The sequence below is a fragment of the Bos mutus genome, chromosome 21 (assembly GCF_027580195.1).
Source record: "Bos mutus isolate GX-2022 chromosome 21, NWIPB_WYAK_1.1, whole genome shotgun sequence".
Lineage (NCBI taxonomy): Eukaryota > Metazoa > Chordata > Mammalia > Artiodactyla > Bovidae > Bos > Bos mutus.
In genome coordinates this window covers 30,199,750-30,213,253 of record NC_091637.1, presented here as the reverse complement: position 1 = coordinate 30,213,253, position 13,504 = coordinate 30,199,750, and the positions used below count along the sequence as shown (strand labels likewise).

Here is a 13,504-nt window from a genome sequence, read left to right as displayed (position 1 = left end):
GGCTATATTTGAAGAGAGACCTACACAAAGGAGTGGGCCATACTAATGCCCCCAGAGGAAGAGCAGACCCAAGCCAGAGGGAATGGCAAGAGGCCCGGGGATGGAAGAGGGCTTGGTACTTCAAGGAACAAGGGGGCTCATCCTACGAACAGAGTGAGGAAGGGAGTGCAAGGTGCAAGACCAGGCAGTGGAGGGGCCAGGGTATGCGGTACCTTGTAAACAAGTGTAGAGAACCTGGCTTTTACTGAGCAAGAAAAGCAGCCATTGGAGAGTTTGAACAAAGCAGCAGCACAATCACATTTTCAAAGGATCACTCTGGCTGCTGTGCTGAGAACTGATTGAAGCAGCAGAGACTGTAGTGATAGTCCAAGTAGAGAGAGAACGGTGGTGTGGACCAGAGTCCCTGCAGGGGTAAATGGTTAGATTCTGGATATATTCTGGAGATAAAGACAACAACATTTATCAGGTCACATCTCCATCTACCTCTACTTCTGTGCATAGCAAGACTGAAAGGTCACTTTATAACAGCCCACCCTCATTATTTATGGATTCTGTATTTGTTTGCAAGTTTCTCCGTAACCCCAAAACCAATACAGTGGTGCTCTCCTGGTCACTGTGGACACACACAGAGCCACGGAAATATTTGTTGCCTGACATGCATCTTCCCAGCTGAAGTCAAACAAGGGGCCACTCTCTGCCTTCTTGCTTCAGCTCACACTGTAAAACTGGTCTCCTTGTGGTCTATTTTGTGCTATGCTTTCTGAATTCTTGTGCTTTTCATTGATTTCACTTTTTAAAATGTCCCCTCAGTGTATGCTGGCTAGTGTTCCTAAGCGTAAGAAGGCCGTGATGTGCCTTATGAAGAAAGTGTGTTAGATAAGCGTCACTTAGATATGAATTGAACTGCTGTCAGTCATAAGTTCAATATTAATGAATTACCAATATATATTAAATGTCTTTAAACAGAAATGCACGTAAAACAAGGTTATGTATTGATGTGTTGACAAAAATGTTGTGACCAGAGGCTCAAAGGAACCCAACCTGTTATTTCACTAGGAGCGAGGCCTCAGAATTTGCTAATTCAGTATTCATGTTGACTTCACAGAACATGGCTACCATGAATAACAAGAACCAACTGTATAAATTAAGAGTAAATAGAAAACAACAGAATTCTGTAAAGCAATTATCCTTCAGTTAAAAAGAAAAGGGGCTTGGAAATTAGCTTAGCAAACAGAAATTTCCAAGGCACTGCTACTCCTTAAGGCTTCCCGTGGTGCTAGTGCTAAGAACCCACCTGCCAATGCAAAGAACAGCGGGCTCAGTCCCTAGGCTGGGAAGATTCCCTGGAGGAGGGCATGGCAACCCACTCCAGTATTCTTGCCTGGAGAATCCCAGGGACAGAGAAACCTGGTAGGCTACTGTTCATAGGGTACCAAAGAGTAGGACATGACTGAAGTGACTTTGCATGCACATGCATAGCCTGGGTATAAAGGTGATTCCAATATGCAGCAAAGCACTTCTCAAACTTCGGTATGCATTTGAAACACATGCAAGCTTGTTAAAAGATTGCTGGGCTCTATGCCAAGATTTTGAATCAGGCTTGGGATAGGACGCCAGAATCTGCATTTCTAGCCAACTCCCAGGCGATGCTTGTTGATCCACAGACCACTTTAAGTAGCACTGCCTTTCAGCACTTCCATCAGAGAACTCTAAGTGACAGCATCCTCAGTGTACCTGAATTGAGCAAATCTCAGCAGTGGAGCACCCCTTGGATAAAACTGAACTATTCTCATCTCTTGGTCACGCTTTTCCTCTGTAGCCTTCGTTCCTCCTTCAGCCTTCCACGTGGCTTGTGCTGCCATCTGTGGGCAGCTGGTCTACTGCACAATCCTCAGCATCGTTTCCTTATATCCACATCACATCTGGCCTGGCTCAGTCCACATGTTCATTCTCAAACCCATTCCTGCAGACTGAGGTAGGTGCTCACCTTTGTGACAGGAGTGGGGTTCTCTGACTGACAGACCCACCAGGACCACCTGGAGTAGAGGGGTGGAAAACCAGAGTGGAAGACCCATAGCTTACAGGAACGATGGGCTCACGGTAGTGGTCACCTCTTGGGCAAGAGGAGAGAAGAATGAGACCTGAAATGAATACACAGGGGACTTCAAAAGTACTGATTAATTTGCTTCTGGAGCTGGGCAGTTGGTACATAGGGCTTTCATTTTAATTATGCCTTTCATGTTTTACAATGTTTGCATGTATGTATGCGTGTATACACACACACAATTTTTAAGTCCAGTAAGAATATCCATCAGTATCAAAGGCTGGCAAACCTAGAAGAGGAATGTGACTTATTTCACTGGACAAGCCTCTGATAGGGTAATATCAGATGAGGCCTAGAAGGACAGCTCTCTGTTTTGCTCAGATTGGGCTACAGGTTCTCCAAGTTGGTAGGGGAACAAAATAGGAAATCTCCACTGCACAGTTCCCATCTTTCTCTATTTATGCTGTTTACATTTCTGTCCATTTTTTAAAGGTTACTGCAAAGGTGGCCACACTACATACATGAAAAAAACCACAGCCCTATTAATCCTGGTATCTTCAACAGTTATTGCTAGAGAATTTTTCCCTTCACCATTTCCATTCTTTCCAAATTTTATTCAAAAAAAAAAAAAAGAGGGAGAGGGTGATTAAGATGTCCATAAAGAGTAATCATTATTACAATATTCACCTGGACAGAAATAACAAGGACCCAATTCAGTTGGTACCGTCCTATTTTCCCACTAGACAAGTTAAAAAAGTTTGTCAAAGCTTTCTCAAAGTGGAAGAGTAGGACAGCCTTTACACTGAAATGGTGCCCCAAATGAGTTATAAAATCCCTGATTTTCTCTTCTATTTATCCTTTTCTTTCTGTTCTTTTTCTTTCTTCTCACGCTCAGCTTTAGCTTCTTCTTCCTCGTGTTTTTTGATCAACTGTTCCACTTCTTTTTGTTTGAGAACTCTGATGACAGTCTTTCCATTCTCTCTTGTTAGTGTGGCAATTTCCACTAGAAGCAAACACACACACATGTATTACAGGCAGCCATACTTAGCCAACACACTTAACGGGCAACTACAGTTTAATCTCTTCATACCCTTTGAGCTTTACTACACTTTTCCAAGTTTTCTGTCTAATACAATTAATTCATAGATACTTTTAAGGAAACAAAAATACTTTCCATCTGGTAATGCTTTTATGAATATTTTTATTTTAATATCTTCCTTATCTTCACCCATACTAACCTCTGAGCTGCTGTTCTGTTAATTTTAGGAAAAAGTTTTCAATACAACCAGCCAATTGCTCTAGCTAGCCTGACCAGAAGAAATCATAATCTCCTTGTTGGAATCTCTGCAGGCTCAGCCAGTATCTTTAACCACTATTTACATTTATTTTTCACAAACTTCTCAAAAGAAAAGTAGCCCCTATGACTACAGATGAGAAAAAGCAGACTAATACCAAAAGGAGAAGAGCTTCTGAGTAGGGGAAATCGAGTACTGCCTCCTGAAATTAAGTAGAAGTAGACAAGAGATAACAATCTGCAAGTAAATGGCATTTTTAAAGGAACATCAGAAGCTAAGTCATCCCAAATTAAATCAATATATTAATTTACCATAAGTTTTCAAACACATTATTTAGAAATATTGTTTTATGTGGTCATATTGCTATTGCTACTGCTAAGTCACTTCAGTCGTGTCCGACTCTGTGTGACCCCATAGACGGCAGCCCACCAGGCTCCCCCATCCCTGGGATTCTCCAGGCAAGAACACTGGAGTGGGTTGCCATTTCCTTCTCCAATGCATGAAAGTGAAAAGTGAAAGTGAAGTCGCTCAGTCATGTTCGACCCTCAGCGACCCCGTGGACTGCAGCCTTCCAGGCTTCTCCATCCATGGGATTTCCCAGGCAAGAGTACTGGAGTGGGGTGCCATATGTGGTCATATAACTTTAGCTAAATATAGCATTTACAACTGCAAACATGGGCTTAACATAAAAGATCAGTAGATGCAGAACTTTTTTAAATGTTATACCTCTGATAAAGTACACCAAACATATATATATACACACACACACATATAAATATGTAACTTTCTTTCATATTCTTTAGTTTGTATATACATGAGCATAGACATTATCATTAAGAAGTCGATGAGATAAAATAGGATGGCTTAGATTTAATTACAGATTGAGAACATTCAGGCTCAAATCCTTAAGCTTGGAATGTAATGTGGAATTGTAGCTCCAGAACTTGTCAATGTTGACCCTGGTCAAGTCTAGGAAATGGTTATAAGGCCACCTAACTTAAAAAGGCTGCTGTTTCAATGAACTACATAACATGTTAAAGGCCTAACACAAGAGCCACTCAATTACTTCTCTCACTAAACAAACAAATTATAGGAGCGCGCATAAATTACCTTTTTCAGCAGACAGCTTACTAACATCCATGGTCTTATTTAGGACTTTGATAGCTAAAGCAAGTGCTGACTTCAAAGTCATTTCTCCTTCTTTGTAGTCTTGTTTTAACATTGATACAGCTGCCTATAAAACATAAAGAAGAATCAACATAGAGAATTTCCTTTAAAACTGTACATTTTTAGGAACACGAATAATGCCAAATTATTACTGACATTATAACCAATATAAACAATTTCGATGGCAGGGAGGGTAGACATGGGATAGGGGTGTGAAGGAGGGAGGGTGATGATCTATGAATGGACCCCAGGGATCTGTGACAGAATTCAGGGAGTCTGTGACTATTCTGTGGGAAAAACCCCAAAAAACTAGATCTTATTTTCACAACTTCTAACTGAAAACTGGTACTTCCTTTCATTATTATTGTAGGTAATAAATCCTAGCAGTATTAGTACTACCTGTGACTTTATCACCAATAGAAATCACGGAGATTTTCATATCATGTGAAGTTTGCTGCAGCTACCTTAAAATGTTGTTTACACTCATCACTACTTTGTAATTATGGCAGTGATTAGACCTTTTGCTAGATTTTTATAGCAACACAAAAATACTCACAGCACTATTGTTTCCAATGCATGTGGCTTTCCAACCTCCATAATTTCCACTAGGATCACTCTGATAGAGCTGAAAGCCATAGTGCTTATCCCAGCCAATGTAAAGCAATGAAACACCAAAAGGACGTTTTCCTTTAACAGAGAAAACAAAGTCACACATATCAACACTCTAAATTTAACATCACTATGGTTACTTGAGCTCAGTGAATGTGGCTAACCCCTCTTCTGTGAAGTTAAGCATTCATAAACTGCTCATGTTCTGGCCACCACAGATAAGCTCCATCAGAAATTCCACTTTTGTTTCTAGGATTTGGATGCGGTGAGGAGAGGGAATACACAGATGACCAGTGCTGAATACCATTACTATTACGTAAAAAGTCATTTGTTTTCTGATTTTAACATGTTATTTTGGCCTTTCAGTAGTCTATTAATAAAATGTTTGATAGTCTACATAGTAGAAGCCAGTTAGTTCATGAAGTTGGAATGTATGAAAAGTGTCTACTTATTTCATTTTCAATTTCTTTTTACTGTTTCAAAAAGGTTATTACTCATAAAACGTTTTAACTTTTGGGAATAAAATTTCCAAAGGTTTCAGTACCTCCAAACTGTGTATAAGCTTGTTTGATATCACACAGTGCTGTGACCAACTGCTCACAAGGAATTGGCTCCTGATACTGTAATAAATACCTAGGATAAAGAAACTGGCATATTAATAGTTTTCTCTGAAACACTACACACTCTAAGCAAAATATCCTCTTAAAAATATCTCTGCCATGGGGATAACATAATAGTTGTAATCTGAAGGGGGAAGGCAGAGGGTATGGCAACGCTTAATAACCTTACCATAAACAATACTGGGTTGGCCAAAAAGTTCGTTCAGGTTTTCCATAAGATGAATGATCTTTTTGGCCAACCAAATATTTTACAAGTTTGGTTAAAGAAATAAACTGTAATTTTCAGTTAATAGGTTTTTAATGACTTTAATCTTTAAAAAAAATGCATTCTTCTTAGAAACATCAAAATTAACTTTACATTTCAATTATTTATGACCATACCTTTGCGCAATGAGCCTCAGTTCATTGGTCAGAACATTAGCATCAGAAGTTATGCCTGCCACGCTACAGGCCATATCCCTTGCAGAAAAGAAAGACATTTATCTGTAATTAGGGAGGATGTTTGCCAGAGGTATTTTACAAGTTTTACAATACACTAAATTCTATTAGAAATTCACCATGCTTACTCACAGGTGCTACACCCTTCAGGCAAAAACTACATGAGTTTTATCTTTGTTGGAAACTTTCAACTTGTCATTCAACACATAAGATAAAAAATGCACCCTTGAGTTCTTCACAACAGATGCATTTACCATCACCACCCTGTGAACAGGGCAAGAGAATAAACACTAGGAAGCTAGGGTAAATCCCAAGAAGATTCAACCACAAGGAAGAAAAATGTTTTGCCAGACAGGAAGACAGACTACTTCACATTCTTGGGAATAAGTATTCTTACTTTCAAAGGCCTCACTTGATGGGGGTGAAGATGAAGGGACCCGAAGGGCAGGATATTTTTGAGCCTGACAAGAAGCCCAGGGCTAGGCTCACTGGGAGAGTGCATTTTCTTTATCTACCCTCTGTTTCCTAAAGGCTGCCTCAGCTCTCCTACAGCCTTGACTCCTCTGGCACTGTGCCCAATCAAGCCTGCAGGCTGCTTGAGAGGGCCCAACAGTGACTGTGGAGGGATGACACTTTCCAGGGTGTGTGTATCAAAAAGGCCCTACAGCCAACATTCACATGGCGCACCACAGAAGGGAGGGTCTCCAATCAGCAAATCCACTCTGCTAGCTGCAGTCCTGTACACCCAAGTATAGCAGAAATTTCACTAGTGTACAGGCCCTGTCTAAACTTTTCTAAGACCTCCAGGAGGCATGGTCTTTGTTAAGATTCAGTATAATTAAAACTAATTCCTCGTAACCATTCTAAACAATACCTCGAGGTGCTCCTATATTCCTAACACTGTGCTAGCTTATTTCACTCATTCATTTTATTTCACTGAACTGCCACAATGACTCCAGTAGGCTCTACTGGAGGCCCAGAGAAGTTAAACAATGGGTGTGAAGTCACAGCTTGTATTGGTGGAACCTAGATTAAACCCAAAGCTGAGTGACCGCCATGCCTGTACTCTCATCACTGTACAACGTTTCTCCACTGAGTACCTGGCCCTGCATTTATGGTCGTGGGCTTCAAGGAGGTTTCAAGCAGGTTATGTTAAAACCAGGAATTTTCAAAAGTAAAAACACAACAAACTGTTCAATTGTACCGTGTCATAGTGCATAGCCCTCCCAAAATATGATGAGATGTTTTCAACTCTCTTCCCTAAGATTGCACTTACTCATTCAGTTTATAAATTTTTTCGGAAAAAAAGACTTCATCAAGAAGCTTGTGGATGTTGCGTCTCTCTGCTGCAAGCAGAACACCATCGTTTGCTAAAATTCCCAAACAGGTGCCTGCGTGTCCAATAGCTTCCATGGCATATTCAACTTGGTACAAGCGACCTACAAGACACAAGCAGAAAGAAACCAAGACTCTCCTCCTTGTTCTCGCACCACTGGTTCAAGAGCAATCAGCAACAACACTAGAGAGCTACAAACAACTGTCCCATTTTCACTAATAGTCCTATGAAGCCTAGTGACCATAACTATTAACCTAGTGACCATAACTACCTCAAAGTACAAAAAGGATGTACAACTTAACACTTAAAAATATTTTTTTTAATTTTATTTGAGACAGATCAAATAATTTATATTTTACCTTCTGGAGAAAATATAGTGGTCCTGGAGTCATATCTTCGAGACTGCAAAGGAAAAACATACAAATGATTTCTACCCACTAAAAAAAGTCAACCCCTGCTGCTGCTAAGTCGCTTCAGTCATGTTCGACTCTGTGCGACCCCATAGACGGCAGCCCACCAGGCTCCCCTGTCCCGGGGACTCTCCAGGCAAGAACACTGGAATGGGTTGCCATTTTCTTCTCCAATGCGTAAAAGTGAAAGTGAAGTCGCTCAGTCGTGTCCGACCCCTAGCGACCCCATGGACTGCAGCCTACCAGGCTCCTCCGTCCATGGGATTTTCCAGGCAAGAGTACTGGAGTGGGATGCCATCGTGTTCTCTGAGTCAACCCCTGCAAACCCACAAATCATTTTACAGAACACATCCTGGCATGCAAAATTCAGCATATGGGAGGAAACTGATAAGAAGACATCATTCCATTTCAATTTTCTCATGCAAGTTGGTAAGATGAGTACAAGCAATTTGATTTATCAGGCAACAGTTTACTGGCATGTATATTAACTCACCATGTTTTCTTAAGTTTATGATAATTCCTGTAAAAAGAAAATAAGGTAATTATTAAATGAAACCTACAATTTAAAAAGCATTTCTTGACTTGAAAAAAATCTGTTTTGTCCACTGTCTTCATTCAGCCAACATTATGGTGCACCCAGGCACTATGCTAAATGCTGAAATACCAAGATCCTACCTATGTACGACCAATCCCTTTCCTGAAGAGTTTACAGTGAGGGAAGCAGACATAGAAGGACAATTATAAAGCAGTGTGGAAACAGAGGCACCAAGGGTAGAGTGGGAACAGGTTGGAGAAAATCCAGGAAGTAGTTTTTGTGAAACAAATACAGAATATGAGCCCATATTAGAGACAGGAAAGGCAGAAATAAGGCTGAGAACATTCAGGTCTAAGAGGAAGAATAGGGGAAGAAAGAAGGAAAAGGCATTCCAGGCAGAGGAGAAAGCATGAACAAAGGGCACTGAGGCAGGATAGCTCAATGGGTAAGACAAGTTGCTGAAGTTAAAAAAACATACATATGACATGGAAGCAACCTAGATGTCCATCTACAGATGAATGAGTAAAGAAGCTGTATTCATAGACACAATGAACTATTAGTCGGTCATAGTAAGGAACTAATTGGAGTAGGTTGAACCCAGGTGGATGAATCTAGAGCCTGTTATACAGAGTGAAGTGAGTCACAAAGTGAAAAACAAATATTGTATATTAACACATATACAGGAATCTAGGAAAATGGTACAGATGAACCTATTTGCAGGGCAGGGATAGACACAGATGTAGAGAAGGGACTTGTGGGCACAGTGAGGGGCAGGAGGAAGAGGTTGGGACGAATTGAGAATAGCACTGAAATACACACACCATCATGTGTAAAACAGATAACTAGTGGGAAGCTGCTGTATAGCACAGGGAGCTCAGCCTAGTGCTCTGTCAACCTAGAAAGGTGGGATGGGAGTAGGTGGGATGGGAGTGAAGGGCTCAAGAGGGAGGGGATATATGCATACTTATGGCTGATTCACAACTTGTAGAGCAGAAACCAATACAACATTGTTAAGCAATTATCCTCCAATTAAAAATTTTTTAAAATATATAGATATATGAAAAAACTAAAGAACTAAACAAGTATCTAGATCATGTAGAGCTTTGAATGCCAAGCTAAGAGACTTAGGCTTTCTCCAGAGGATGATACCGGGGTCCTGAACCATGAAAGGGAGAAGCGGGACAGCAATCTTGGGCATTATTACTATTTCTACAGAAGACAACATTGGGGCTCTGCGTGACTTGGTTGAAAAGCCAAACTTCGGCTTCCAGAGCCAATTTTCCCAAATCCTGGAATATTGAGAATTAAGAATGGAAAAATAAGCAGGGATCACGCCCCGAAGGCCCGCATGCCCAGGTAAAAACTGTGAATTTTATCTCTTAAGCAATGGGGCTCCAAAGAATAATGCTGGGCCAAAGAGCCACAGAAGCTGACTGGCATTTTAGAAAGATCGCTCTGGCTGGTGAAGACTGGGGCAGAATAACCAGTTATGAGGGTACTGCAACAGGCAGCTGAAAGGTAAGTGTGGCCCTGAGCAAAGAGCCAGGAGGGCACAGAGAGGAGACCCGCCGGGCTTCTGATTCGCGCGAGAACACAACTTTCTCATCTCCACGCCGGTTAACCGCCCGAGGCGAGTCACCCGCACCTCCTCTCCCGCAGCTTCATTTTCGCATACGAACTCTTCCTGGGACCGAGGCAGCCCTACCACTCTGTCCTGCCCACCAGGCCCGCGCCCGCCCCGCCGCCGGAGCGTCCCCGGCCCCGCGATGCCCGCTCAGCGCAGGGAAGCCCGGTGGAGGCCGGCCGGGGCCAGTTCCCCGGCGGGTCCGTCACTGACGAGCCGGTGCAGAGTCATCGTGCCCACGGCTCCTCGGCGGCCGCTGCAGGCCGGGACCCGCTCTGCCGCGAGGCTCACGGCTCCGGCCTGCAGGGAGAGCGGCCAAGCTTCCGAGGATGCGCAACGGGTAAAGGCTCACCGGAGGGAAGACGCTGAAGAGTGGAGACCGACACCGAGCACCTTTCTCCACGGGAAAGACACTACTGTGCCCGAGTATCCGCTGCTAATATGGCCCCCGCGCGTGCGCAGAACCGCCGGGGGTGGGGCAGCCGAGGACGCGGAAGTTCTTCTGGCGGGGCGGAGCGAGAGTCTATTGCACTAACGGGCGCTGGGGAATTGGGGTACGAAGGCACTGGTAGGGGTCTCAGCCCAACGAAGGGGCACTAGAACATGAGGAGGAGGGCAGGAAGACGCTGGCCAAGGAGGAAGTGGAATTATGGCTCATGACCCTTTCCCACGCTTTGCGTTCTATTTTCACTTTCACTTTCGGTTCAGCACTAAGTCATAACCTCCAGCAAAGCAATGGTGTTCAGTTCAGTCAGATCAGTCGCTCAGTCGTGTCCGACTCTTCGCCCCCATGGACTGCAGCACGCCGGGCTTCCCTGTCCATCACCAACTCCAGGAGCTTACTCAAACTCATGTCCATTGAATCGGTGATGCCATCCAACCATCTTATCCTCTGTCATCGCCTTTTCCTCCCGCCTTCAGTCTTTCCCAGCATCAGGGTCTTTCCCAATGAGTCAGTTCTTCGCATCAGGTGGTCAAAGTATTGGAGTTTCAGCTTCAGCATCAGTCCTTCCAGTGGATATTCAGGACTGATTTCCTTTAGGATGGACTGGTTGGATCTCCTTGCAGTCCAAGGGACTCTCAAGAGTCTTCTCCAACACCACAGTTCAAAATTATCAATTCTTCAGTACTCAGCTTTCTTTATAGTCCAACTCTCACATCCATACATGACTACTGGAAAAACCATAGCTTTGACTAGACGGACCTTTGTTGGCAAAGTAATGTCTCTGTTTCTTAATATGCTGTCTAGGTTGGTCATAACTTTTCTTCTCAGATGGTAAAGAATCTTCCTGCAATGCAATGCAGGAGACCTGGGTTTAATCCCTGGGTTAGGAAGATCCCCTGGAGACGGGAATATGAACCCACCCCAGTATTCTTGCCTGGAGAATTCCCTGGACAGAGGAGCCTGGTGGCCATAGACTTTGGGGTCGCAGAGAGTCGGACAAAACGACTGAGCAACTTAACACTTTTACTTTGCCTTCCCTGGTGGCAATGGTGTGGGATTGCCTGTTAATTGCTTGCTTTTCCTGCCCTGTTCTCAAAACGGGCCCAAGCACCTCAGATTTTACCCTTCACCCTCCCTCTTATTATCTCCCTTCTTGAATATACCTTCCACTTTCATTGCTAATACATGTATTTTTATACATATAAAGCAAATTATCATGAGGTTTACATCTTTGGGAGAACTTTCACCTTAGTATCCTCCTCTGCCTTTGACGTCATTGGAAAGGATTCCTCTGACCAATCTAGTTAAAGCAATAACCTACCATAAGCATACACACCTGTTATCTTCTGTACAGAAACTATGTTTATTTGCGTTTTCATTATCCATCTCTCTGTTCCACCACTTTTTAAAATATGGCTTCAGTCCCTATGTAAACTATCTACTATTTATGTTTTAAGTTTCTTCAAGGGAGACGATTGACTAGGTCTGAATTAACGTGTAGTCATTTGCTCAGTCTCCTCCAAGAAAAGGTCCACAGGGTAGGGACTTTGTCCTCTTCATGTAGGTAAAAAATTTATTATTCAGAGTTCTGGGCTTTGAAAAGGAGGTAGCTTGAGAATGAGTTGTGGTTTGAGGTCTCTCCATTTCTGCTTCCCAGGCACATAGGAAGGAGAGCCAAGGCAAGATGGCAAGAGCCACATCCAGACGGTGTTCTGAAAGCATCCTTAGGTGGCAGTGTAACTTTTGGGATCTCTGAGGATCCCTGCCACCTTAGTTCATCCTGCAGAATTAAGCATTAAGAATTTTAAGTGAGAGGTAGAATTTATTAGGTCAAAAGAAGAGGGAGCCATTGAGATAAAAGGGCAGAAGTAAAAACGAGTTTAACAAGTGGCTGACAGAGTAGTTCTGTCTGGCCAGAGTGAAGCAGGCAATAAACGAAGGAAAAGAGGAAAGGTATTTTAGGCCAAATTTAGAACACTCTCAATGACAGAATTTTTTCTCTGTAGGTAGTGGGAAAAGAGGATTAAATTGATGTTTTAGGATGATGAAGCCTCATGATCTTCCATCCCACATGTTCCTCCTACAATGTGGCATGGATGCTTCCCAGTGAGAGGTGCTGTGTCCCCTTGCCCTGAATCTGGGTGGGCGTGTGACTTCAATGGAAGTAATATCATATGACTTTCAAAGGCAGGTCATAAAATATATATTCCTGTCTTGTTCTCTTGGGCAGGTGTTTCTTGGAACCCCAGCACCATGCTGTGAGGGAGCAGAGACCAAACGGAGAGATGTTCCACCAACAGCCCAGATGAGGTTCCAGCGTGTCCCGCCAGATTTGTGAGTGAGGATTCCTCCAGATGATTTTAGTCCTCTGTCACTGAATCTCCCCCAGCCATGAAACCTTCCCCAGCATTCAGGTTTTCCCAGCTAAGGCCTCAGACATCGTGGAGCAGAGACAAGCTGTCCTAATGCCTGTCTGAATTCATGACCTGAAGACACCATAAGATTAAAAAACATTATTGAGCTTTTAAGCCACTAAGTTTTTGGTTAAATTGTCACACAGCAATATAATGTAATTAGAGTTTTTATCTGCCCCTACCTAATATGAAGGATATAGCCCGCCAGGCTCTTCTGTCCACGGAATTCTCCAGGCAAGAAGACTGGAGTGGGTGGACATTCCCTTCTCCAGGGGATCTTCCCGACCCAAGAATCGAACCCAGGTCTCTTGCAATGCAGGCAGATTCTTTACTGTCTGAGCCAACCAGGAAACCTTAATATGAAGGATGTAGGTTGGATAATAAGACCAGAAACTAAAGCCCTGTTGCAGTCGAGAGGGGCTAAAAGCCTGGACAGGAAAAGATACTTGCAAGAGTAGAGTCTTTGCTGGACAAATGGTATTAATTCCCAAACCTAGAACTGGATTTTCTCCTCATTGGTGGAAAGAACCAAAGACTGGCACCTGTAGATGTGCGTTCATTCTAACA

At 43.0% G+C, this 13,504-nt stretch overlaps 1 protein-coding gene across 1 annotated transcript; it reads right to left on the bottom strand.

Annotated features, from left to right (window-relative positions):
* Positions 1 to 2,630: 2,630 nt before the first annotated feature.
* Positions 2,631 to 10,616, bottom strand: PSMA4 (proteasome 20S subunit alpha 4). The gene is made up of 9 exons (XM_005887617.3): positions 10,431 to 10,616; positions 8,413 to 8,439; positions 7,869 to 7,911; positions 7,450 to 7,612; positions 6,117 to 6,194; positions 5,660 to 5,748; positions 5,063 to 5,193; positions 4,450 to 4,573; positions 2,631 to 3,047 (listed from the first exon to the last, which is right to left on the bottom strand). The coding sequence occupies exons 2-9, from the start codon at positions 8,413 to 8,415 to the stop codon at positions 2,893 to 2,895; spliced, it is 786 nt and encodes a 261-aa protein (XP_005887679.1). The 5' UTR covers positions 8,416 to 8,439; positions 10,431 to 10,616; the 3' UTR covers positions 2,631 to 2,892.
* Positions 10,617 to 13,504: the final 2,888 nt, after the last annotated feature.

Bases quoted from the DNA above. Each gene is read 5' to 3' on its own strand.
- PSMA4 (XM_005887617.3), bottom strand. The intron at 6,195-7,449 runs GTAAGTGCAATC...CTTTTCTGCAAG, and splicing joins AAAATTTATAAACTGAATGA to GGATATGGCCTGTAGCGTGG. The intron at 4,574-5,062 runs GTGAGTATTTTT...TATGTTTTATAG, and splicing joins GCATTGGAAACAATAGTGCT to GCAGCTGTATCAATGTTAAA.